This window comes from Rissa tridactyla, chromosome 18, assembly GCF_028500815.1.
Source record: "Rissa tridactyla isolate bRisTri1 chromosome 18, bRisTri1.patW.cur.20221130, whole genome shotgun sequence".
Taxonomy (NCBI): Eukaryota; Metazoa; Chordata; class Aves; order Charadriiformes; family Laridae; genus Rissa; species Rissa tridactyla.
In genome coordinates, this window is record NC_071483.1 from 7,014,344 (window position 1) to 7,040,807 (window position 26,464).

At 47.9% G+C, this 26,464-nt stretch overlaps 1 protein-coding gene across 10 annotated transcripts in view; it reads left to right on the forward strand.

The window, feature by feature from the left end:
• The window catches only part of HIVEP3 (HIVEP zinc finger 3), a 289,740-nt gene that overhangs the window by 198,303 nt on the left and 64,973 nt on the right, over positions 1 to 26,464 (forward strand). For 9 of the 10 annotated variants that reach the window (XM_054223793.1, XM_054223792.1, XM_054223795.1 and 6 more), the window contains 2 exons: positions 11,663 to 11,727; positions 19,819 to 25,480. In XM_054223793.1, the coding sequence (XP_054079768.1) occupies positions 20,363 to 25,480 (5,118 nt within the window). In that variant the 5' untranslated portion in view covers positions 11,663 to 11,727; positions 19,819 to 20,362. The remainder of the gene's footprint in view (positions 1 to 11,662; positions 11,728 to 19,818; positions 25,481 to 26,464) is intronic. The other variant, XM_054223796.1, reaches the window with a different exon arrangement.

The window sequence follows — 26,464 nt, forward strand, 5'->3', positions numbered from 1 at the left end:
ATGTTATCCTTTCGAAGTGAGGTTTGAGGCACGTTGCTGGGAAAGAGGAATTGTACGAGCGGCACCATCTATTGCAGCTGGTTCTGCGTTCGTTGGTAGAGCTGCTTCCATCTGCCCAGCTGCCAGTGCACAGCGTTTCAGCCGCTCCAAGTCGCCTGAGAAAATATTTATCTTGAGAAAAGTTGTGTTAATTAAACTGACTCTTCTACCAATTCCCCTGCCACGTAACGGAAACACAGCAAAGTCTTTATCAAGGAAGGTTTTCAAGATGAGGTGGCACTGGGGACAAGCAAGCACTTGCTCAGTATGTGTAAAATGCATCTCTTTTTTTTTTTCACCATTTCTGTTATGTGATAAAATATAAATGAATTTTGTTATATGTGCCCAACGAGTCAAGGCTGTTTCTGTAAATAGGAGGTTGCCGGCCTGGTGATAGTATCAGAAGCTCTGTTTTTGCCTGTAGGGAATAATAGGACCATTTTCTTCTCTTTCTGACTTTCTTTTCATTGAGAATAGGAAAAAACCCATTGTCTTTGGTCCTGAATTGGTGGGGGAAGTTTCCGTGTTGAATTATTTCCACTGAGATTCCAGGGTTTGTTTTTTTCACTGTCACTTAAATATAAATCTTTCAGCATCTTTGTGTTTGGTTAAATAAGATACAGACTGGCAAAATAAGGCATTGTGTATTGATGCTGTGTCCAGAAAGTAACATGTTACTTAGGAAGATCTGATTTTTATTTACTTATTTCTTATCAGAGGCTATGAACAGATGCAGCAATTCCCCCATCTACACCCTGCTTTTGCATCATCCTAATTCAGACAATTAATGAGGTATTTATATTTCTGTAGTTATCTTCTGTCCTTACTGGATATTAGAGCCCGTAGGAACTCGGGTAGCTCAGTGTATCGCATCCCATGCTGGAATGCTACGCATGGAGGACGGGCAGCTGGGTGAGAGCATGTAGCGACCTTGCAGGGCAGCAAGGAAAGAAAAACCTCCTGTCCAACAGTGTGGGAATTTCAGGCTGTGGTTGCCCCGAAGGGCTTATAGGCTCTTTAATGGTCGGTCCTCAGATTTCAATCACAAACTTCCATCAGCCTCCCAGCCTGAGGGCACTGATGTGGCTGCTCCCTGTGGGTAGGGCAGCCGTCTGTTGGATTTCCCTGCAGACCTCCTCGCGAAATACCAATGTCTTCCCGATCCTGATGTGGCTCGCGAGATCTGGTGAGGTCATGACCTGAAGTGATGCAAACTTTTCACAGCTGCAGGGATTACCCGCCTGTCATGCCATGGTCTGGTAGATGGTTCAACAAAAGCAAGTGCAAGGTCCTGCACCTGGGGAGGAAGAATGCTAAGCACCAGTATAGGTTAGGGGTGGACCTGCTGGGAAGTAGTTCTGAGGAGAAGGATCTGGGGGTCCTGGTAGACAGTAAATTATCCATGAGCCAACAATATGCCCTTGTTGCCAAAAAGGCCAATGGAATCCTGGGCTGCATAGGGAAGACTGTGGCCAGTAGGTCGAGGGAGGTCATTCTCCCCCTCTACTCTGCACTGGTGAGGCCACAACTGGAATACTGCATCCAGTTTTGGGCTCCCCAGTTCAAGAGGGACAGGGAACTACTGGAGCGGGTCCAGCGTAGGGCAACTAAGATGACTGAGGGATTGGAGCATCTCCCTTATGAGCAAAGGCTGAGAGAGCTGGGACTCTTTAGCCTGGAGAAGAGAAGGCTGAGGGGGGACCTTATTATGGCATACAAGTATCTAAAGGGTGGGTTTAAGGAGGATGGTGCCAGACTCTTTTCAATGGTTCCCAGTGACAGGACGAGGGGCAACGGGCACAAGTTGGAACATAGGAAGTTCTGATCAAATATGAGAAAAAACTTCTTTACGGTGAGGGTGATGGCACTGGAACAGGCTGCCCAGGGAGGCTGTGGAGTCCCCTTCTCTGGAGATTTTCAGGACTCGCCTGGATGCAGCCCTGAGGGATGTGCTCTGGGCAATCCTGCTCTATCAGGGGAGTTGGACTAGATGATCTCTAGAGGTCCCTTCCAACTCTGAAGTTTCTGTGATTCTGTGATGGGTAGGCACGGTGCTGAGGGACACGGTTTAGTGGTGGGTTTGACAGCGTTAGGTTAATGGTTGGACTCAATGGTCTTAAAGGTCCCTTCCAACATGGACCATTCTGTGATTCTGTGATCCTGGGTGGCATGAGAACTGGGGCAGAGTTCCTACTAGAGCTACAAAAGCGATAGGAAGACCCTGCATTGCAAAACTCGGATCCTTTGGCCCTGCCTGTCCGTCGTGCTCACAGGGTTCTGACTCCGTCCCCGTGCCGGAGCAGCAGCACACAGCCTGTCCCGAGGCCAGGCAGCCAGGGGAGGTTCCCGCTGCTCCCTGCTTCCCATTGCCAGGAACTTCATGCGGGTGTGCAGTGTGGCTCTGCATTTGCTCTATTTTATGGTGGTTTTGGCATTTGTTTTTTTTTCTGAAGGGAATGGGCGAGAATTAAGGACAGATAGGTCCATTCCCGCATGCCTTGATATTGCAGTTCCTTGGGCAAAAGTGACTTCCTTCTGCTCCCTTCGTGGGTGATCGGTGCTTCCCTCCTTTCTCCTCCCTTCTGCGCTCGCAGCTCCCTGGGCCCTGGTGTAACAAGGCAGGGCTGCGGCACTGATCCAGCGCCGAGCGCCTCAGCTTTGGTCCTGTGCCATCACGGTGTTTTCTAAAGCCAGAGCAACGGCAAGCTTCATGGCAGGGGTACTTTGTCAGCCTTGATCCCTCTCTTCTTCGCTTGAGGGGGGAGGAAAAAAAATAATCAGGAAGCTGAGAGGGCAAAGCTTTTCATGTTTTCTGGGGAAACTTTCTGCTGAGCACGTGTGAATTTTGCTGAGGCCGTGGGGGAATGCTGCGGTGAGCGGGGCGGTCAGCCGTCTCTGCGCGGAGCGCTGGGGGTTGTGGCCTGCGTGCTTTTGGCTTATTTCAGTATTGTACGTGTCGAATGGGATACTCCAGATTTTCCTGTCTGCCTTTCAAACGCCTCTCACCTTTACCAGTGACTGGCATTTAAACTCTGGAAGGATACAGCCCTTGGCGTGTTCTGAGAGCTTGCTAAAACTCTGTAAATTTACTTTGTTTTCTCAGAGAGGGAAATGACAAAAACCCATAGATATTTAATGATTATTTTTTTTTTAAAGTATAAACCAGAAAACATTAGAAGGAAAAAAAAAAAAAGTAACTGTGTAGGGGCCAGCCAAAACAAAGTATGAATGCCAGAGTTGGGCTGTCAGCAATATGTTACAGAAATGAACCTGCCACCCATTGGTGAATTATAGCAGAGGTCCCCGTCCGTGCCACCCAGACAGGATGTGAGATGCCATATCTGCCCGCTGCAGAGCCCTGGCTCGGGCAGTAGCTGCTCCCGCTCCCAGATCTGCTGGTGCCTGGTTTGTTTCCCGCGTGTCAGGCGGCAGTGGCTGTCAGAGCACCTTCATCTGCCCACAGAAACCAATGGGAAGATGCTCTTCTGTCTGCAGGGCTTCGGAGATACGTGAGCAGTGAGGGTGAGGGTGGGCAGAGATGGCTGGATCATGAGGCAGACCATCATTTTGTCTGCAGGTGCCATATCAGGGTTTCTGTTTGCCGCCTCTGAGCTGCTCACCTTGCAGTGGGGGGACAGTGCATTTACAAGAGGCTGTTTACAGCCCAGTTCTACCATCTCACGAACATGTTGCTCAAGGAATACCCGGGTTTTTGCATCTAACGTGTATCTGAAGGGCAGAAACCTGAAAGTCCTATGTAATCTTGCACAACAGAATTCATCAGGAAAAAAATCAAGGTCATTGGAGAGAAGGGCAGCACTCTGGCTGTACGCGTGTGATGGCACTGAAAGGACGGCGAACCAAAACTCGTGATAACTTAGCAGCGATTCCTGTTTTGTCAATTAAAGCAATGAGTTGCTTGAGCGTTGCGCGCTGTTTCGTATAGTTTGACGTGCATGTAGATATACACAAAGGTGCAAATGCAATTCGGGAGTGGACGCTTCATTGCCCCGTTTTGCTGTGACTGTGTAAAGAGAGGGAGCCTTATTGTGGGCTGGGACTGTAATTCTGCACAGGCATAAATTACAATGCAGCTCGCAGCCACCAGCCACCTCCGCTCCCAATGAGAGATGCTGTTTGTATAGAGACGTTTTCTGTAGCATTTCTTCTTGCTTCTGTGTTCCAAGCAAACTAGAAGCTTTTTGTGATGTCAGCTTGAACGATCACTTTGTCATTTTAGAGAGGTTATACAATAATCTCGGAGTCTGTTTTAATTTTATTTTGCTAAAGTTTTATCGCATTTTGCTTAATTGCTTCTGCTTTATTGTTAATGAGACAAAAAGCAGTTTGTGTAATAGCTTGCAGAGTAAAATTATCAAGGAGCAGAGATGGAATTTGCATGTTAAAAGTTCCTTTTTATTGTTTTCATTGTCTTCAAACTCCTCATTTGGTTTTGTTCAGTCCTACAAACCTGCTGTCCCCTGCAGGCAAAAGCACTGACCCATCTGTGCCCTGCGAGTACATGCTGAGGGTAAACTTGTCTGGACCAGGGCAGAAGGAGGAGTTCTCCATGGGCAGTATGGTACGCAGCCCGTACTTGCACTCGGCCAAGGCAGCGCCTCAACGCCTGAACGCTCCGACACTCATAAAATCACAGAATCGTAGAATGGTTCGGGTTGGAAGGGTCCTTAAAGATCACCTAGTTCCAACCCCCTGCCCTGGGCAGGGACACCTCCCACCAGCCCAGGCTGCTCAGAGCCTCATCCAGCCTGGCCTTGAACCCCTCCAGTCCTTCGTTTCTGGTCACTTCTTGCAATCGGCCACAAGCAGCCCCCTCTTCTTATATTTACGAAATACACTAAAATTCCTTATTTTCCCTATTGTGGAATGGCTTCAACTCAACTTCAACCAACCGTCAGAAAACCAGAGGCTAAGTTAAACGATACAGCTAAATAGTCCATGACACTTGTTGCTTTTTCTTTTTGCTTTTTTTTTTTTTTCTTTAGTGAAGCCTGAGGGGAATACAACCTTCAGGAAGCCCACGAAGTGCAAAATAAACTGGAAAGGAAATTATATTAATTCAGCTGGTGAGCATCGCGCAAGAGGCTTGGACATGCAGGCTTGTGTCTGGTGTTACCCCTGCTGTGGAGAGCTGTGGAAGGCTAAACGAGTTGTTGTGAGCTCCAGGGGAAAAAAGCACAGTTGCAAGCTTTTTGCAGGGCTTTCTCGGCGTCCTTATGAAGCAAAGCCCTATAGGACTTACGTAGCCTGGCGTGGGGTCTAAATCATGGGTGGTAAAATCTGCGTATATAAAAGACTGGAGAATACTCTGCAAGGAACAGGAATTCATCTCGTCGTTACACGCAGCCGTGACTTCCTTGCTGCTGCTGCCTCTTTCCTGTCGTTCAGTACCGTTTTGCATCGCGATTAACTGACCCTCTAATTTACATAGCTGCAGGCTTGCCTGCTGGGTACGCCCCCATCTCCTGAAGTCAATGAGAGAAGGGGTTCCAAAGTGACCCCTTATGGGCAGCCCAGTCCAGATGTGTGAGGACTTGTAATACGGAACATGAAAAGTGCTGGGACGAACTTGTTTCCATTTTGGTAGTTGATTTGGGGTCCATTTTTTTGCACTGAGGGCTAAAATCACTGCTGTGTTACTGCAATATTAACTTTGGTTCTCAGATAGACGATGCGCTTCGCCTGCAGCGCGGCCGGGTCCTGGGTCCGGCATGCATTTGCACAGGGCTTGACAAGATGTGTGCAATGAGCCCAGGCTCCTACGCGTGCAAAATGGCAACTTCGTGCCCTGTGCTCTGCCTGACTTGCCGCAGATCTGCAGACAAACCTGGCTGCAAGGGAGCAACGGGTCTGGCTGGGACCCCCTCCTCCTGCTGGCGGTTGCTTACAGGTCTGTTCAAGCCGGAGCCCCGTGCTATGAGACAGCATTTTGTGTACGATGTCTCAAATCTGGCCTGTTATCTGTTTCTTAATGTTTTGGCAGCCTGACCTACACTGTGGTTCATCTCTTTGTTTAACTTCCCGTACTATACTTCCTTCTGCTCCGGACCAACCCTTGAGTTCACCAGACAGTGCAAGGAGTCAGTTCCTCAGGGCAGGAGAAGCAGGGTAGTGACCAGCTGCAGATAAACCTCCACCCTCCAGAGAAACAGAGGCTACTCATACACCGGTAAATAAAAAGAGCCAGGATCAATTTTCTGACCCTGAGGGACAGTGACATGGAAGACATCGCTCCATCTCAGTGTCTAGGCTTTGCGTGTGCTCTCTGGAGAAGGGCAAGCTTCATCTTGAAGCAAGATTCTGCTTATCGCACAGCAAAATAATGTTGGGCACTCCTTCTGTCTGCCTGGGTTTTGCATCACACCTCCACCATCCACCGGCCGGTTGGCTTTTGCACGAGGCAAACGGAGAAGGGGGCGGGCAGCGGGCAGCCACTCTTGTGCCCAGCAAGACAGTCCAGAGGTGGCTGCGTGCATCCACGGAACAAAGGCAAGGCAGTCTCTGAGGCGAGGGTCGTCAGTAAGTCAGGGGAGGGTCAAGGGAAACCATTTTCAGCTGATCTCTATGGAGCTTGCTGGCCATGAGACCAGGGACTGTGGTATTGACTGAAACCTCGTTTCCCACTGATTCACCCTGCAATTATGAGATTGAGCAGAAATCATAAACTCCATCTGAACTGTAGTTGTCCCTTTCTTTTTTTCCATTCCTCTGGTTTGAAACTATGTAGAAACATTTTGAAAGGTTTCTCAATACATGAGTTTAACCATAAGTCTCAGCAGGGGGAACATATTATTGGGGAAAGGCAATTACTGCTTTAGCTGTATGCAAGACACATTACCTTGGAAAGAATCACCATCTCGCCAATCGCTGGCTTCGCGTTCTTGGTTTGGCAGGTCTGGAGCGTTCAATTCAGATGAATTTTGAAGGAATCATTACACAGCAGTAGTTTCAAAATATTAGTTTACTAATGACTTTCTTGCAGCAATGAGGATGTGAGAAGTGAAAGCAGCAGAGATTTTTACAATCCTCCAGAGGCGATGCGACGGTGATGCACATAATCCCACGTCACAGTCACAAGCACTGAACGGTTCTTGAGGGCCGTCTTAAACATTGCGAGAGAACTTGGTTTCCTTGAGTTTTGTTCGCAAGAGAACAGGATTATTTTCACTACGAACGTAAAAACACCCAACAAACCCTCTGGAATACGAGTGCTATATTGGCATGCCCTACCTGCCTGACTTTAAATCCCAGTTGCGCTCCGTGATGGAAATGACATTACTGGAATCTCCTGCTCCCAAGCATGGGAACGGTGCTTCCGTTGCCTACAGTGAAATGGAGTGGCCGGGAGCTGGTCCAGGCAGGATGCATGAGGCTGCGTGCAGGAGCTGGATCTGCCTTAAAACCAGGCGAAGGTTTTGCACTGGATGGGGCAGAGCTGAGTATTGGCCTCTAAGGTAGGATGAAACTGCCGTGGCTTCTGCGTTTGGTGAGCGTGAGCAGGAGGAAGGGAGGTCTCAGCTGCTCTTTGCCATACCTGGGTTGGGGGTGCAGAGACCCTCGCTCCATCTCTGGCTTTCTGGTGGTGGTGCTCGCCAGGCTGCACAGGATTTCTTGCCTTTTTTTTTTTTTTTTTTTTTCTCCTTCTAGTTTCAGTGGTGATATTTCTGGGAATATTTAGCTCTGAAATATGCAGATTTTGCAATAATTACTCTTGTTCCGACTCAAATGCTCTTCTGGAAAAAAAAAACCCAACCTCTTTTAAGTTATGAAAATAGATTAACCCTTTGCACATGCCTTGCTGGCAAAACGCAGAATTGCTTTTTTTTGTCTCTTTTCCTCGTGGCGCAGGTACCAGTGCCCTTTGCTGCCTGGAAAGGTGAGAAGGGAAGTTACTGAAACCATGTGGGGCATAAGTAAAATTTAATAAGCATTCAATCCTAGACTTTTTAATGAGCAGAGAAAGTCTCCTGGATGTCTTCCCGTCTGTTTCTCATTATATGGTGGATCCCTGTTTATATCCGTGGGTCTTTCCCTTCCCGTAGTATCCGAGGGTCTCATAGACATTAATGGATGACTCACAACACATCTGTGAAATAAGGAAGTATCCCCGTTTTAGAAACGGGGACTAACGCGGACCATAGATGGTATGACTTGCCTGGTTTCACACAGGAAATGTGTAACTGAAGTGGGAATTGAACCCAAGTCACTTAGGTTTAGCACTGAATTGTCTTCTCCCCTCGGCAAATCTACAGCAACTCGGCAGATGTTGCATGTGTAAAATTAGTTTAAGAATCAAACATGTGAATTGTGTTGATAGATGCCTGAGTTTGTAGCTTTAAAACAAAAAGCTCCTGCTTCCTAAAAAAAAAAAAAAAAAAAAAAAGAAGAAAGAAAAAAAATCCTTTTTAAAAAAGCCAAAACGATTATTTTCTAACAATCAGATGCGTGGAGCGAGCGGATTCCCCTGGGGAGCCCATCCAGCCTCCTGCTGCGCCATCCGTCCTGCTCGCCTGCACCGTGCTGGCTGCTTCCTGGGACACTAATCCAAGACTCCATCCTCACTGATGGCGCTGGGCGGGCCCTTCCTGCCTGTCCCCTGTCCCCCCGCTGGCTCCCAACCCTGTCCCTCAACTGGCCCCTCACCCCGCTCTGCCCTGCGGGGACCAGGGCACGCGTTGGGTAAGTGTGTCACAGGGCACCGGCTGGAAGCAGGGCTAGAGGGGAGGGGGCTGTGGATGGAGACCCAACCGCCCGAGTGATATTCACACTTCATGCGGATACACTCGTTTTATCATGGAGCAGGGGGAGCACCGAGGGAGTGCTCTTTTGCCAATCCCAAGTGTTGCTCTGAGCAACGGAGGATGCGCTTTTTCTTTCTGTTGCTACTTTTTCAATTAGCTGTACCCACTTAGGGAGGCAGCATAGGGGGAAAGTGAACTGGGGGCCACCGTGGAGGTCCCCTTGTCCCCACGCATGGGGCTGTGCTTGCCCTATGTTGGCCGCACGTGCCAGCTCGGAATAACTTCAGCTCCGGTTTGAGCAGAGTCCTCCTTTCTCCAGCAAAGGCAGATGTTGGGGAGGAAAGAGGAGCACAGCTTGTTCATGGCTCTTCAGGGAAGAGGGGAGGAGGATTCAAGAACCCCGCAGCTTCTTACCCCCTTCAGTCTAGAAACTGCTCTCCTAATTGGCATGATGCCGTTGCTGGCAGTGGTTTGGGGAATTTCTTACCTGCTGCGTCAGGGGGTGGCCTGACAAATGGGTGTCCACACAGGCATCATGGGTATGATGATGCTGTATGGCCTAGAAATGGGCAAAGGGACATCAGAAGCTTTTGCAGAACACATCAACATTAACTGCTGCTGTGTGTCTCTTCCTGCAGCCCTGGGCTGAAGGTAGCAGCAGGAGCCAGGGCATCCTCCTCTCTCCGCGGTCAAACATTGCTGCAGGTTGAAGGTCCCATTTGTTTATCCTCTCTTTGACTCATGACTTGCTGTGCTCCTGGCTACAGGCTGGGCCAGCCCTATTTGGAAAAACGAAATGCGCTACACCGATGACGGGGCTGGGACAGTAACTTGGGACATAGGACATGGGATCCACCTCCCTAAGAGGCAGGAGAGTTGTCTTGCATTTTATCACCCTGTGGCTGAATGCTTCATGGTGGTGCAGGGGTCACCTCTTCTCTCATGGATGCTGTATCCGTAACACAGCATGGAACTATCAGATACCAAAAGGATTTAAGTGGTTTGAGTTGTCAGAGACTTGGCTGGGTTTTAGGAGGCACGGCCCCAAGGGAGGTGGAATTTCAGCCCTCTGCCAGCCAAATGAGTGCTCCTTGTGCCAGGCTTTGTGGTGGCTGTGGGGTTCGAGTGGAGTTTATGACACTTCACCAAACTTGTTTCCACTTTGAGCTTGGGATTTTGGAGGAGAAACAGCTGCGTTCAGGCACCTCAGTGCTGTCCGTCCACTGCTTCATTCTTCCTGACCTTAGAGGTTCTGAGAGTCTGGATAGCAAAACTGGAATGAGAAGCGGAGTGGTGAAAAAAATGACCTTTTTCTCATGGCTGTGGTTCAGGATGTTCCTCAGCTGAGAGGAGGCCACTTGACTAAGTGTTTGGTTTCCAAACTCATTCTTGCTCAGATGTTTGTATGTCCCTGTCTGCCTGGACAGAATTGGTGTCTGTGTGCAGAGGTGCACGTGTCTCAGCATATGCCCAGGGGTTCTGCTGTCTGGAGAGGGGGGCTGGTGAGGTGACTTCCCGCTGCAACCCCATCTTTACACAGCTGGTATTGGCACAAGGAGGTGGCACCGGGACATTTTCAGGGGGAGGAGGAGGGTGGGGAGGTGTAGATCTGAGTAGCATGGTCAGGTCTGCGGTAGCAGGAGGTCAGAGGGATAAGGAAGGTGCAGTCCAGAGTTGGACACAATATGATAAAAAGGCAAGGTGTCAGCAAGCTTGAAGGCAGGTTGAAGAAAGTGGCAGAAATGAAGCTCAAAACTTTGGGAATATTTGGGCACTTGCTTCCTAAAGGCAGAGACTGTCCTGCAGCAGCCAGTTGTGGGAGGAGACACCGTCTCTGAACATGAAGACCTCGAAGGTTTCATAAAATTTTCACTAAGTCTGAGAGACCTTAAGTTGGTTTTCAAAATACTAACTAGGGTTTCTGTGCAATCAGAATTGTGTCCTGGAGATGTTTAAGTAAGCAATACGTTCTGCCACCCTTTTTCCTTCAGTGGCTCAGAAACGCTGTGACCATGTAGGAAAGGAAGAGAGAGGTGTTCTGTCCCGACGCTGTTATTCGGTGAGCTGAGCTCTGGTGGCAGGTTCAAACCCCGCTGCTGCAGAGTGGATTGCACAGTTGCCACTGGACACAGGATTTGGTGATGGGGACATCAACTTGGAGGAACTCAAACGAGTTCCGCCGTATGTTCTCCTGTGGAATTGCAATGCTTGTGTCTGTGAAGGGAATGGCTTTGTCTTTGCATGTAAAGAAAACGCGGAGCACGGTCCACACTCAGGGTCATTTTTCAAAGTAGATCTTCACTTGGGATGTTGCTTTCCTTTATCTGAGTCTCACCCAGGTGTAGATCAATGCATTTGTGTTAGGAGTGTGGTGGAAGGTAAGTACGGAGGAACTAAATGCTTTACTGAAAACTAAAGGTGGTCTAAGTGCAAAACTTGGGACTAAATGTGAGCTTCGGAGGAAGGGCTGCAGCACCTGCATACTGATCTGAACACTCAGTAGCTGAGCAGGCCTGAACTCCGTGCCAGGGTGTGGAGCTTTGGTCTCGTCTGCACTGCATCTGCCTGCGGCTGACACCAGCCAGGCTGTGGTTTCCCTCGCAGCCCGCTCCGGGAGGAGGAATACTCCGTGGCAACGCATTTTCTACGAGCGGGCAGGTCACCATCAGGGTAAACATGCTGAAGTAGGTGAATGCAGTCACCAAGGGCTTCTCCAGCTGTTGGGACTGAGTTTGTGTACTGTTCCGGTTACCAAGCAATCCTCTCCATCAGGGCACCTGATGTAAGTCCTGTGTGCTCACTGCTGAGATGGCATTTTAACACACGCGCATTATGATTCCAACGAGCTGTTTCTTTTACAGACTGAATTGAATCGTGGGCAAACAAGAGAGAGACACCGCCAAAATTACAGACTACCAAATCCACTGTAAGTAATCTCATTTTTTTTCCCTAGTGACTTATCCTGGGCACGTGCAGTGCCCTTTGCAGTGGACTCAACCTGGGGCTAGGGCTTGCTTGTCTCTTTTTCTACTTTTCGTTGCTTTTTCTTCAATATATTGGAGAAACTTTTGCCCGGCGAGTCCCCCCCGTGCTGCAGCAGCGTTTTATATTACTGACTCTAGTTACAAGAGGTAATGACGGGAGATCTGCTGTTGCTGCCCGCTGTTTGCCTTGCTAATCCCCCTCAGTCATAAATCACTTTGAGTGTCCAAGGTGGCGTCTGCCCTTTCGTTCAAAGCTACGGTCAGGATCTAGTTGCAAAGACGATGATCTCTGGGTAGCAGAATGCCCCACTGTCCATCACCTTATCTGCTTTGATAAAGCATGGACTTGCAGATTTTTTGTGAGAACTGAGAAACAGCGTGACCTACTGAAAAGAGGGATCTGGTTTTCCACAGATGTGTCTCTCCAGATTGATTCATCCATAGTTTAAAAAGAGGCAAATGTTAAATAAAGCTTTTTCCGCAGACAGGACTTTTTAGTGGCTACCAGTAAGAAGGGAACTGTGCTTTTCCTTCAGTGGAGTAGAAACAAGGGGCTTGGGCTTTGCCTCATTCACTCACTATCACAAAATTTGGGAGATTTAAAAATGTATTTAACTTCTGTCAATTATGTTGGTCATTGGTTAAATTTGTTTCAGTTTGGCCAAACGGCTTCAAAGTTATCGTGAGGAATAAACAGGCGGATTTTCCAGTAGCACATAAGCCTGGCATCCTCAAAAACAGGCCAAATTTTGGTGTATAGAAGAAAATGCTGCTGTGGCTGGAACAGTATAGAAAAAGCAGAGTTGTAAGAGCTTCCCGCTGACCACACTGGATCTCGATCTGGCTGGGATGGGACCAAACAGCCGAAAAAATCCTTCCATCTGCTTGAGTATTGCAAACAGCAGTTTTGCCACCAAGAGGGTTTTAAGGAACCACTGTAATGAGATGTTTCAGCATCCTGGAAACAAAAGGAAAGCGACAGAAAGCCAAGCACTGCAGTTTTCCACATGTGGCTTGAAAGGAATGAATTCCGGAGGCCAACTGACGTAGAGGAAGTCCTGATGCCTTCCAGTGTCTTTTTTGGTGATGGTCCCACCTGGAGCTTGGGTGGCAGGTGCAGCCCGCGGCATTTCTCTTCACTTACGGGGCGGCTCAATCCCAAATCCACTAGTAAAGAGCTTGTTTGGGGCATGGCTGCATATATGTGGTGATTGTCCCAGGCACAGAGGGACCAACCTAAGGCTGGACACTGGTTTGCTCTTCCTCAAACCCTTTCGGAGGACTTAGGTGAGGTTTAGGATTGGGAGAGACTCTGTGCCTGGGCCTCTGTGCAGGAATTCATCTCAGCCGTAATAAGGTAATTCAAAATACCAACGATTGTGACTGTCTAAAAGAACGTTTCTAAGCATTTTTTCGTCAGGCTTTAGGGTAAAATTCTGGTCCCATTAAAATCACGGAATCACGGAATCACGGAATCTTCAGAGTTGGAAGGGACCTCTAGAGATCATCTAGTCCAACTCCCCTGATAGAGCAGGATTGCCTAAACCACATCCCTCAGGGCTGCATCCAGGCGGGTCTTGAAAATCTCCAGAGAAGGGGACTCCACAACCTCCCTGGGCAGCCTGTTCCAGTGCTCTGTCACCCTCACTGTAAAGAAGTTTTTCCGTGTATTTGAACGGAACTTCCTATGTTCTAGCTTGTGCCCATTGCCCCTTGTCCTGTCGCTGGGAACCATTGAAAAGAGCCTGGCTCCATCCTCCTTAAACCCACCCTTTAGATACTTGTAAACATTAATCAGGTCCCCCCTCAACCTTCTCTTCTCCAGGCTAAAGAGTCCCAGCTCTTTCAGCCTTTCCTCATAAGGGAGGTGCTCCAGTCCCACAATCATCTTGGTTGCCCTACGCTGGACTCGCTCCAGTAGTTCCCTGTCCCTCTTGAACTGGGGAGCCCAAAACTGGACACAGTACTCCAGTTGTGGCCTCACCAGTGCAGAGTAGAGGGGAAGAATGACCTCCCTCGACCTACTGGCCACAATCTTCCCTATGCAGCCCAGGATTCCATTGGCCTTCTTGGCGACAAGGGCACACTGCTGGCTCATGGATAATTTGCTGTCTACCAGGACCCCCAGGTCCTTCTCCTCAGAGCTGCTTCCAGCATGTCCGCCCCTAACATATACTGGTGTTTGGCATTCTTCCTTCCCAGGTGCAGGACCCTACACTTGCTTTTGTTGAACCTCATTAGGTTCTTCTCTGCCCAGCTCTCCAGCCTGTCCAGGTCACGCTGGATGGCAGCACGGCCCTCTGGAGTGTCGGCCACCCCTCCCAGCTTGGTATCACCAGCAAACTTGCTGAGGATACACTCTGTCCCCTCATCTAGGTCATTAATGACTATATTGAACAAAATTGGTCCAAGTATTGACCCCTGAGGGACACCACTCGTTACAGGCCTCCAACTGGACTCTGTGCCGCTGATCACAACCCTCTGAGTTCTGTCACTCAGCCAGCTCTCGATCCACCTCACTGTCACCTCGTCTAGCCCATACTTCCTCAGCTTCCTAATGAGGATGTTATGGGAGACAGTGTCAAAAGCCTTGCTAAAGTCAAGGTAGATGACATCTACGGCTCTCCCCTCATCCAGCCAACCCGTTATAACATCTTAGAAAGCTATCAGATTGGTCAGGCATGATTTGCCCTTGGTAAATCCATGCTGACCACTTCCAATAACTTCCTGTTCCTCTATGTGTTTGGAGACGACATCCAGAATGAGTCGCTCCATTACCTTCCCAGGGACAGAGGTGAGACTAACCGGCCTGTAGTTCCCTGGGTCCTCCTTCTTGCCTTTTTTGAAGATTGGAGTGACGTTAGCCTTCCTCCAGTCCTCAGGCACCTCTCCTGTTCCCCATGACTTTTCAAAGACGATGGAGAGTGGTCTAGCGATAACATCTGCCAGCTCTCTCAGCACTCGTGGGTGCATCCCGTCAGGGCCCATGGATTTATTAATGTCCAGCTTGGCCAAGTGGTCTCTGACCCGGTCCTCCTCAACTAAGGGAAAATCTTCCTCTCTCCAGACCTTCCCCCTTGCCTCCAGGGTATGGGATGTGTGAGGGACGGCTTTATCAGTGAAGACCGAAGAAAAGAAGGCATTCAGTAACTCTGCCTTCTCTGTGTCTTCCACCACTAGGGCACCCGTCTCATTCATCAGTGGACCTATATTTTCCCTAGTCTTCCCTTTTCTGTTGATATACTGGAAAAATCTCTTCTTGTTATCTTTAACTGCAGTGGCCAAGCTGAGTTCTGATTGAGCTTTGGCCCTTCTAATCTTCCCCCTGCATAGCTTTGTTATATCTTGATAATCCTCATAAGTTGCTAAGCCCCTTTTCCAGAGAATGTAAGCCTTCCTTTTTTTCCTGAGGTCCAGCCAAAGCTCTCTATTTAGCCAGGCTGGCCTTCTTCCCCGTCGGCTCGTCTTTCGGGACATGGGGATGGCCTTCACCTGTGCTTCTAAGAGCACCTGCTTGAAGTATGACCAGCTTCCCTGGGCACCTTTGCTCTTCAAAACTGCCTCCCAAGGGACACTCTCAACCATGCTCCTAAACAGGCTAAAGTCTGCCCTTCGAAATCCAAGGTGGCAGTTCTGCTGGCTCCCCGCCTCCCTTCACCAAGAATTGAAAACTCTATCATTTCATGGTCACTCTGCCCAAGATGACCTCCAACCTTTACATCCCCCACAAGACCTTCTCTGTTAACAAACAGTAGGTCCAGTAGGGCACTTCCCCTAGTAGGTTCCTTCACCAGCTGTGTTAGGAAGTTGTCTTCCACACACTCCAGGAACCTCCGGGACTGTTCCCTCTCTGCTGTGTAGTATTCCCAGCAGACATCCGGGAAGTTGAAATCCCCCACAAGAACAAGGGCAGATGATCGCGAGACCTCTGCCAGCCTCTTATAGAATACTTCATCGGTTTCTACATCCTGATTAGGGGGTCTATAACAAACTCCCATCACGATATCTGCCTTGTTGGCCTTCCCCTTGATTTTTATCCATACACACTCAACACTGTCATTCACAGTGTCGAGTTCCAGACATTCAAAACCGCCCCTAACATAGAGGGCCACCCCACCACCTCTCTTCCCTTGCCTATCCCTTCTGAAAAGCTGGTAGCCATCAATTACAGCACTCCACTTGTGTGTGTCTTCCCACCACGTTTCCGTGATGGCAACCACATCATAGTTTCCCTGCTGCACGATGGCCTCCAGCTCGTCCTGCTTATTCCCCATGCTGCGTGCATTAGTGTAGATGCACTTCAGTTGGGTTAATTGTCCTACCACTTTCTTGGGGGGACAGGCCCTGATTTGCACCTGATCATTCTCAGACACTACTGTAGTTACCAAATTATCACTACTCTTTGTGTCTATGCTGCCACACAATTCACTATCCCCCACCATCGCTGAGACAGGCTGCAAGACCTTGCTATCACTTATACCCATGAGCACTGCTATGTTGCTCCCAGGCACCACTTTTGTGATCCTGGTTTCGTCCCCATCCCCCATCAAACCTAGTTTAAAGCCTTATGGATAAGCCCTGCTAATTCTTGTCCCAGTCTCTTGTCCCTTCCTCAGAAGGAATTTTGTTATTGATTTCTTTCATCAGGGTGGCAGTCTTTGTTTCTGTCGTTGAGAATGAAACAGGCATTTCTGTTCATGTTCGCTCCATTGCATTTCAAGTAAAACCCTAAGAAATTATGTTTGAATAGAAATAATAGCTGGAATCCCCAGTTTTAGTGCCCGTACTTTGGATTTGGCCACAGACATGCAATGTTAGCAGCTGGAAACCATGTGCCATAAAATCCCTGTGACTTTTTTTCTTAAAGATTTGCCGATGTTGTGCCAGTGCCATGCGCTGCCTTGCTACGCCTTAGCTGCTGTCGTGCTCTTCCGCAGAGAGCACAGTGCAGAACACGCGCAAAATGAAAGGGATAAGCAAAAATAGTAGGGGCACAACACACGCCAGAGAGAAGAAACTATGCGGGTCATCAGGAGGCGGAGCTGAAAGCGAAAGCAAAAGATGTGCCTTTTCTGAGAAAAAATGGGAGAACTGGGAAAGTGTAATGAATATTAAAAAGCTGAAGTCTGAAGACAGATTTTTGACTGAGGTTAAGAGAACAGAAAATGGAAGGAAAATGAGGAAGAAGAAAAAAAAAATAAAAAAAAGAGTAGGTTTTCCCACCCATGTTAGTCCCATTGGATTTGCAGAAGGAGCCAGTAGGAAGCTGTCTGTGTGCAGAGGAGCTCTGTGGGGCTGACCCACACCAGCTCTCGTCTCTGCCAGCTGGAGGGATGCACCAGGCCAAAGAGAGAACAACGGAACAAGATCTCTTATCCGGTTTGATGCAGAGAGATGCTCCTTAGCTACTCTAGGTTGTATCCGAGCTGGGCAGAGCAGTGGTAGGCGTCTGCAACCAGATCCTTGGGAGCTCTCATTCCCTTCCTCTACCGTGCCTCCAAGTTCATCGGGGAGAAATCCTCCTACAGTTTTTAGCTGAGTGGACTTTGTTTTTTTCTGCCCCTTTATTTTGCACTGTTGAATTTTCCTTGGAGAGGTATCAATCCGGAGTAACCGCATCCAGCTAGGAGAATTGTCTTTTGCCATTGCCATTCCAGGGGCCATTTCTGGTAATTGAAAAAATGTGTAGAAAGTAGCCCAAAATGCCCCAGAATGGCTGTGCTCGCTGCTGTAAGCAGCAGGTGTGCTTGTTTGTTGACCAATTCTTTAAATGTTAACTTTTATGCAGAGTTCCCAGCAAAATCAGCTGGGGCCCATGTGTTCATCAGAGGAGGCTGAGGATGGTCTGAACATTTGGGATGATATTGAATCATCTCAGGAAGCTTCCTCACAGCCCTAATTATTATACACTTAGGAGTGGATATGGAGGCTATAGGAGAAAACACACTATTAAAATGTCTTTCAAGTATTCTCGAGTTGGCAGTTCTTAAATGTGAGTGCTTGAGCTTGTGGGAGGCAGAGCTGACTTTGTGCTTCCTGAAAAAGTCTCTGCTTAAATCCATTTCTAGCAAGTTGATGGGCTCTGTGTGTCATGAGCGGGGCAAGGAACAGCATCTTGGGCAAAAATCAACTTGATAAATCGGCTCCACAACTGCCTTTGATCTTGAGTAAGTCCTGTGCTCTAAGTACGGTGCTCTAAGTCTAGCCCAGACCACAGTCAGCGTTAGGTAGCATCACGGAGCCAGCACTCTCCAAAACGGGGGTGCAAAATGTAATTAATTACTCCTCATAGCAATAAGCCCATAAACAGGAGGCACCTTTCTTAGCAAGTTGGGGCAAGTGCGGGTGCTCTGCAGGTCCCGGGGAGATGTGAAGCTCCTGCCAGAGGGGAGCAGAACCTGTATTTGAGGAAAAGGAAGGTGAAGTTTAAGGATAAAACTGATTTTCTTTACTTTTACCTAAGATACGGGTGTCACAGCTGGCCAAGTAAGCCACTCATCCAATTAATAAGAGATGCCATCTCAGGGCAATCAACCTCTAAAAATCTCACGTTAGGTCCCTCATTGGCACCTGCCTCTCTGAGTCACAGTGTGGGGAGATGTGTCTAAGGACTTGAACCCTGACTTGTGGCCATCTAAGTTTAGGTGAAATCAATCCTGTCCAAAGAATAACCAGTTTTTAACTTTGGTCACGGTGTATCCTAGGATGTTATCACATCTTTAGGCTCTGCTAAACTAAACCTTACACTCCAGGTCTCTCTTTTCTCATTGAATGTGGAGCATCCACAGGGCTGTAGTGATGAATTAGGAGTGTGTAATCCTCGGAGGACTTCATGTTGAACACAACCAACCTCTTCTTCTGGCTCTCCACTGCTGCTCCTCATGAGGAAGTTGGGCCATTGTGCAGCTAAAATCTCAGTCCCCTGTGCTTCCCTGTTTTCCTGGGTTTAGATTTCAGCCCCATCCATGCGCCCTCCCCCCGCATGGGGCAGGATCACAGCAGCAGAGCTTTGAGTAATTTCCCATAATGAAACCAATGCAATGCTGCCATAGCAAGGCACGGCACCCTAAGGCAGGTAATAGCGTCGTAAAGAAGGAAGATATTTATTTTCTCGTTGTAAATGACATGTACCAATTTGCTTCACTTAAAAAGCACCACCCTTATTTTCCTTAGGAGCACCCCACCTGCTTTCTATTCCATATTCCCTCTCTTGGTGATGCTGTCTTATTTCAGTGGAATCAGAGTGTTTCCTCCCCGAGTGTCTCCTTACTAGCTGTATTTGCTGACAAGGGTCAGGGTTTTATAGGGGGTTTTATAGAGGTTTAATAGAGCCTCCCATTCAGATTCATTGTAAGAAGGGTTCCCCATTATCTACAGCCAATTTCGACACCCTGCCTGTATGAGATGTGGGCATGCTATAGAAGTTGGATTTACACCATTGTTTGGCAGCAAAAGGCAGGAAATTAAAGAGGCAACATTTCAGTAAAAGGCTGTGTGTGCTTCCTCTTTACCTGCTATTGTTGTAAACGACACTGAAGGTTATTGCAAGCTTAAGAGCGGATTTTACACAGAAAAGATTTGCTTTTTCTATGTCAGTGAATGTATGTGCTGCATTAGGCGGTGCTTTGTATTTCGTCAGCTTTGCTGTGTAGTCTGTTTGGAAGGGAAATATAATTATAAAAATTGTAAACCCATAAATGTGTGCGGGAGATTAGGAGGAATTCAAGTTTCAAACCATTATAGTATGTTTTTCAAAACTGTGTTTTAAGTTGCTGTCTTTGCTTACTGCTACAGAGCCAGCCTGTGTGTGCATTAAACTGAGCATGAGTCCAAGATATGACTTACTACAATTTATGTTTAGATTACTATTAAAAGTAATGTCTCATGAATGGTACGCATTCAATCGGTTATTCTGCATTTCTTTTGTGCAAAATGTTTACTGTCATCCTCTGTAAAACTAGCAGCATTTAATTACTTAAACACAAATACTGAAGTAATTTTCTCTGTTTGTTTTCTTTTGGCTGTAATTACAGAAACGTGGGAAATACTTTTCCAAGGCTTTTGAACTCAAAAGTGGAACAGAAGGAAGACACAGGGGGACACACACCGTTCAGTGTTATTTTCCTTGCACAGGAAAAAAAGATCATTATGAGATGAGCACCAAAGTCTCAAGTTTTCAAAGGTTTGCATAACAAACAAGAGACACATTGTGGGTTGCATCTTGACTTTGAAGGCTTGCCACTGTCAACTGAAATAAAATGGCAAGGTTTAAAGCCTTAACCAAGTTCACAAGGAAAATATTTGGACTAAAAGTTTTGGAAAGTTTTCTCTCTTTGAAGTAGTTTGTCATGTGTTACCAATGTGAACTTTATTGACCCTGAAACATTTTTTTTTTTTGAATCAAATAGCGACTAGTGACACTTTAGTAAAATCTTAAATCAACAACCATCTCCTGGCGGCTCCAGCTTCGTAGCAAATGCAGGCAAAACAGGGAATCTACAGAAGAGACCTTTATTATTCGTAAATGAAGCCTGCCAAAACCTTCCCGAAATAGCATTCAAAGACCCTTTTAAGGTCATGGATCCTGAACAAAGCCAGAAGAGCACAAAAAAGGCTGAGGAAAGTCCAAGAAAGAGGCTTCCCAAAGGAGAGGCTTTCCAAGCCAGTATTTCATCTGCAGCTACGTACCAGGGCAGCTCTGCTTCTTCGCAAGGAACCCCTCTCCGAGATATCATATCGCAGCAGCACTTTTCTGGTTCTTTGCCGATTCCAAGAGAAGAGTCTCAGGAGAAGACTGGACATCAGAAACAACCTAAGCCTTCCTCTTTTGAACATCCTCCCCACGTTTCGCAGCTTCAGCAGCACGCACTGTCACCAGCATTTATGTCTCCTGGGAAACCAGAGCATGTCCTTGAAGGTCCCACATGGCAGCTAGTTGATCCAGTAAGACCAGGTCCTTCTGGCTCCTTTTCATCACCCGGACTTCACTCTCACCACGGCCAGCTCTTACCTTCCCATTCACCAATCATTCCTGGAGAGGACATGCCATCCGTTCAAAAGGTCTATATCCCTCGCCCTTCGCAGGTTTCCTTAAAGCAAGCTGAGGAAGTGCACAAGAAGGAAAAGAAACCTCAGAAGCCAGGCAAATATATTTGCCAGTACTGCAGCAGGCCTTGTGCGAAGCCAAGTGTGCTCCAAAAACATATCAGGTCACACACGGGTGAGAGGCCATACCCTTGCATTCCATGTGGCTTTTCTTTTAAGACTAAGAGCAATTTGTATAAACATAGAAAATCTCATGCTCATCGAATAAAAGCTGGGCTGGCCTCAGGGATTGGAGCGGAGATGTATCCATCGAGCTTGGAAATGGAAAGGATTGGCGGGGAGGACTTCGAAGAGCCAACAGAAGGAGAAAGCACAGATTCAGAGGAGGAAACAGGTGCAATGTCAGGCCATTCGTTAGAGCTCTCACCTAGGCAGAAGCACACCCTGTTGTCCAGTAGTTTGCTGAGTGGAGGGAGCCAAGGTTCCAGCCACGACCGGTGTTCATTGTCTCATTCCAGTATGTCTCAGTCTCTTGAGGACAGCACCCAGTTTGTGGAGCCATCATCAGACCATGCTCTGAGCCATAAATCTGAAGATACACATACTATAAAGCAGAAGCTTGCACTCCGCTTAAGTGAACGGAAAAAGGTCATAGATGAACAAGCTTTCCTGAGCCCCGGAAGCAAAGGGAGTACCGAGTCGGGCTACTTCTCAAGATCAGAAAGTGCAGAGCAGCAGATCAGCCCACCAAATACTAATGCAAAATCTTATGCAGAAATTATTTTTGGGAAATGTGGTAGGATTGGGCAAAGGACTGCAGCGTTAGGTACAAACACAACCCAAGGGTTTCCGCACCTGTCTACTGAAGAGAAACCTAGTATGGTACCGTTATCTGTGCCTAGAACACAGGTTATTGAACACATCACTAAGCTAATTACAATTAATGAAGCTGTTGTAGATACCAGTGAAATAGATAGCGTTAAGCCTAGAAGAAGCTCTTTATCTAGACGTAGCAGCATTGAATCTCCAAAGTCTGGTGTATATAGAGAACCGTTTCAGTTTGATATCAAGTCTGGTTCCAGTAGCCAGTTGGATGCATCGAAAGTGTTGACATCCCACAGTGAAAAAATTAAGCCCGAACAATCATTGTTGTCACTTCAGCAATCCCACAGTGCCACAGAGACAGTGCCTCTCCTAAGAAGCCACTCAATGCCTTCTGCTGCATGCACTATAAGCTCCCCACATACCTTTAGAGGTAGCTATTCATTTGATGATCACATCATGGAGCCTGAAGTCTTAAGCCGCAGTCAAGCGTTTTCTTCCCATCCTCGAATGCTAAAACGACAACCAGCTATTGAGCTACCTTTGGGAACAGAATATGTCTCCGAGGAGGTTAGCTCCACGAACAAAGAAACTGTTTCCAAACCTCCCGAGGAGCCTGAAACCAAGGAAAGCGAACTTACCAAAAAGTCACGGAAGGGTCCGAAAGTTAAAGGGTTCATGTACGAGTGTAACGTATGTGGTGCTCGGTATAAGAAAAGGGACAATTATGAAGCCCATAAGAAATACTACTGCTCAGAACTGCAGCTTTCAAAGCCTCGTTCTTCCACTTCCCATACCTCTTCAGAGACTGAGAAAAGCGTTGCGGATCCTGACACGTGGCCCCAGGTGATGCATTACAAGCTAGGGAGCAGTTTGGAGCTGACCCCGCTCCGAAAAAGACGAAAGGAAAAGAGTCTTGGTGATGACGAGGAGCCTCCAGCTTTCGAGTTGTCTGACACTCCCTCCTCCAGTACTGGGCCAGGGACTCAGTTTGCAAACCCGGCGTCATCTGACATCGCTTTAAACCTAACCCGTGAATCCATTAAGTCACCAGCAGATCCAGGTAAATCCGCACCTTCTGATGTCAGTGCCAGCTTTCATTCCAGGAATACCAAACCGGCTCCGAGTGTGGAGGGCAAAGAGAAAAGAACAACCTCAAAGGAGATCTCCGTCATCCAGCATACGAGCTCCTTTGAGAAGTCCGACTCTGTCGAGCAGGCGAGCAGCTTGGAAGAAGAGAAACCCTTGTCACAGTACTCATCTCAGCCAACACCCCAGCACAGCCGACCGCCTCACTCCCTGCAGCCCAAGCTGGTACGCCAGCCCAACATCCAGGTCCCGGAGATTCTGGTCACAGAAGAGCCTGACAGACCAGAAATGGAGCCAGAACCTCCTCCGAAAGAGCCAGAGAAAACAGAGGAATTTCAGTGGCCGCAGAGGAGCCAGACCCTTTCTCAGCTCCCTGCAGAGAAACTCCCACCAAAAAAGAAGAGGCTGCGGCTGGCAGAAATGGCTCAGTCCTCCGGAGAGTCCAGTTTTGAATCAGTCTCTCTCACCCGAAGCCCAAGTCAGGAAAGCAGCATATCCCATGGCTCCAGCCACTCTGTGTCGTTTGATCGTGAAGACCACGGCAAGTCGGAGTCGACCAGTCAGCCCTCTGAATCCCACCCAAAGCCTCCTGGCGTTGGCTCACATATGTTGATGGTACCAAGCCACCATCATCATTCCAGGGAAATGCGGAGATCCGCTTCTGAGCAGACACCGAATGTGTCCCATCCTTCCCAGATGTCAGAGACCCGCAGTAAATCATTTGACTATGGGAGCTTGTCGTCCACTCCTGCCTCAACCCCTGGCCCCTCAACCTCCTCAGCTCCACAGGAGAGAAGGAAATGCTTTCTAGTTAGGCAGGCATCCCTCACTAGACACCCAGAGCACGAGCCAGACTCAGCCCCAACAGGCCGTCCAGAGACAGAAGATCCAATTCCTTCTTCAAGTAAATCTCCTTCGACAAGTTTGCCCCATCAGCCAACATCTTCACCCCCTTTGCCCTCTCATGGTACTTACCCAAGTGAAAAGAGTCAGCCAAAAGACAGCCCTCAGCCAGCCTATACCCAGCCATACACAGAAGCTCTACAAGTGTTTCATCATCCCGTACCACAGCTAACGCTGCATGAAAAGCAGTTCATGTCCCCACAAGTTTCTATCTTTCCTTACCAGCATCTCCTGCCGCAGCCAGGGCAGTCTGCAGAGCTCTTTGCCGCACACACTATGTCTGACATCCTCTCTGCTCAGTTCACCATGCCTCAGATTCCTCCTTCCATATTTCAGACCCCACCACTGCCCCTTCCGCAAACGCTCATCCACCCAGGCCCGCTTCATATTGCTCCTCCATTAATGTCTCACCCTGCCGAGGTGCCATTCAGGCAGCATCCTTCATTCCTGCCGGTGCATTACCCTGGGTCCTCACCCATCCCTTCAGCCTTTTTTCTGCCTCTTCAGTCTCAGTTTGCTCTCCAGTTGCCAAGTGAAGCTGGTGGACATTTACCGCAGATCAAATCCAGTTTATTCCCAGCAGCAGGAACTTCCAGTCTTTCCCCGTGCACAGAATATAGCTCGGACAGTAGGTTGCACCCTCTGACCTGCACAGCAAGTCCTCCGGTGTCTGTATCTGCGTCTCAGCTCGTTGTTCCTACACGGTCAGACCCAATGGTGTCGCTTGTTGTCCCTGTTCGCATACAGACAAATATGCCGTCCTATGGGAGTGCGATGTACACAACGCTGTCCCAGATTCTGGTCACTCAGTCACAGTGCAGTTCCTCTTCTATCGTTCTCCCAAAATTTGATGATCGCCAACCCAAGGGTACCCTGGTTTGTAGCGCTGATGTTCATGGACTAGGTTTCGATCTGGCACAGATGATCACAGAGGATCAAAGAAGCATTTTCCAGAGCCCCTATCTGAGAGTGCCCTTGCCCTTACCAGAACGAAAAGGCTATATGCCACTCACCTCCCCATCAGACAGCATCCTTGGACTGGAAGGAGGCCCATCAACAGTTGGTGGAAGCAAAAGGATGCTCTCTCCAGCTGGTAGTTTGGAGCTGACAATGGAAACACAACAGCAGAAGAGAGTGAAAGAGGAGGAGGTGTCTGAAGCAGAAGAGAAGTTGGAAGTGGTGAAGCCACCTAGTGCAATAGAGGAAGGGAAAAAGCAGGATAAATCTCGCTTTCTTGCAGAAAGCCAAGGCAGGGTCGAGGTTGAGACACCACCTAGTTTGTCTTTAGAGCAGTCAGAGCCAAAGGAAGTCCCAAGTACTTTGCAGCAAGCTGTGTCCCATTCAGGTTCTCCAAGTTTTGAGGCACTGGAAGAGTATAAGCAGACAGCTGGCAAGCAGTTCCTCAGCAAGGCACCTTTGCAACCCGTGAAGAAAGAAGACTCCAAAGAACTGGTGGAGCAGTCTCCACCAAATCCTTCAAGCCCTGCACCTCTGTCTGAGGTCACTCATAGTGCAATGAAGTCTCGAGAAGGTACAGATACGAAGAAGGTACTTCAGTTCCCCAGTCTCCACACAACCACTAATGTCAGTTGGTGCTATTTAAACTACATAAAGCCAAATCATATCCAGCAAGTTGATCGACGATCTTCAGTGTATGCCAGCTGGTGTATTAGCTTGTATAATCCTAACCTTCCAGGTATATCCACTAAAGCAGCCCTGTCCCTCCTGAGGTCCAAGCAGAAGGTGAGCAAGGAAACCTACACCATGGCTACTGCTCCACGTCCAGAGGCAGGCAGGCTTGTCCCGTCCAGCTCCAGGAAGCCAAAAATGACAGAGGTAATGCAATCCTATATATTTCTCCTCATCCATTTGGATACATGGGAAGAGGGGGACGAGGGACGGGGAGTTGCTATTCTTAGTTTAATAGGAGTTTATTCATCCCTCTCTCGGTTTGGTGAGCACTTGTTCTCAGTGAAACTTTTAGAATGAAGAAGCTAAAACCCACTGTAATAAAAAAAAATTAAAAAAAAAAAAAAAGAAAGGCAAGCCTACTCCAAGGCAACGTGCCATATTTCTGTTCTCCGGTTTCTACTTGCCTTGTAATCAAAAGAGCATGTAGGAATCACCACCGCACCATGAACTGCCACTGCTCAAGCACAAAGGATTAGACTGATTTGCATTTGTCTTGATACTTCAAATAGCTTTACAACTTTTTTTTTTTTTTTATAAATGCTGTTATAATTCCCTACATTTTGCATGTTATAAATGAAAAAGGATTACCTTGGGGAAATGGGATTCTGTCTGGTTGTGCATCTGCTGATCTCACATTAATGAACATGGAGAGGCATGCTTAAAAGTATTTAAAAATATTAAAGGGAGATTTGCAAGTGTATTTAGGCCCCCAAAGAAGCGTAAAGGCATGCAGTGACATTTATAAAAGTGCCTCAGTGGGTTAGACGTGGAGCCTTGTTAAAACATCCGTGCCATTTGGTCCATCTCGTTAATGTCCTTAGCTGTCTACCTGCTTTTCCAGGTATCTAAGGATATTTATAACTGGTCTTTAGAGCTAAGGGGAGCGAGGCAAACAGCTTCACAGGAGTAGAGCTCACTAAAGCCGTTGGCCATATGGGCACAGAAGTGTTTAAGACACTTCTGGTAGCTGCCTAGTGTTATACAGCTCGTTTTGAGGCCAGACTTTCCCCTCTTGGTTAATGCTGAACCATACAGATCCCTTTAATCCAGATCATGTTCATGCAGATTAGCAAACTCTAAAGCTCTAAAGATGTTTGCAGTTTGATATTCATCTCAAGTCAATTTATA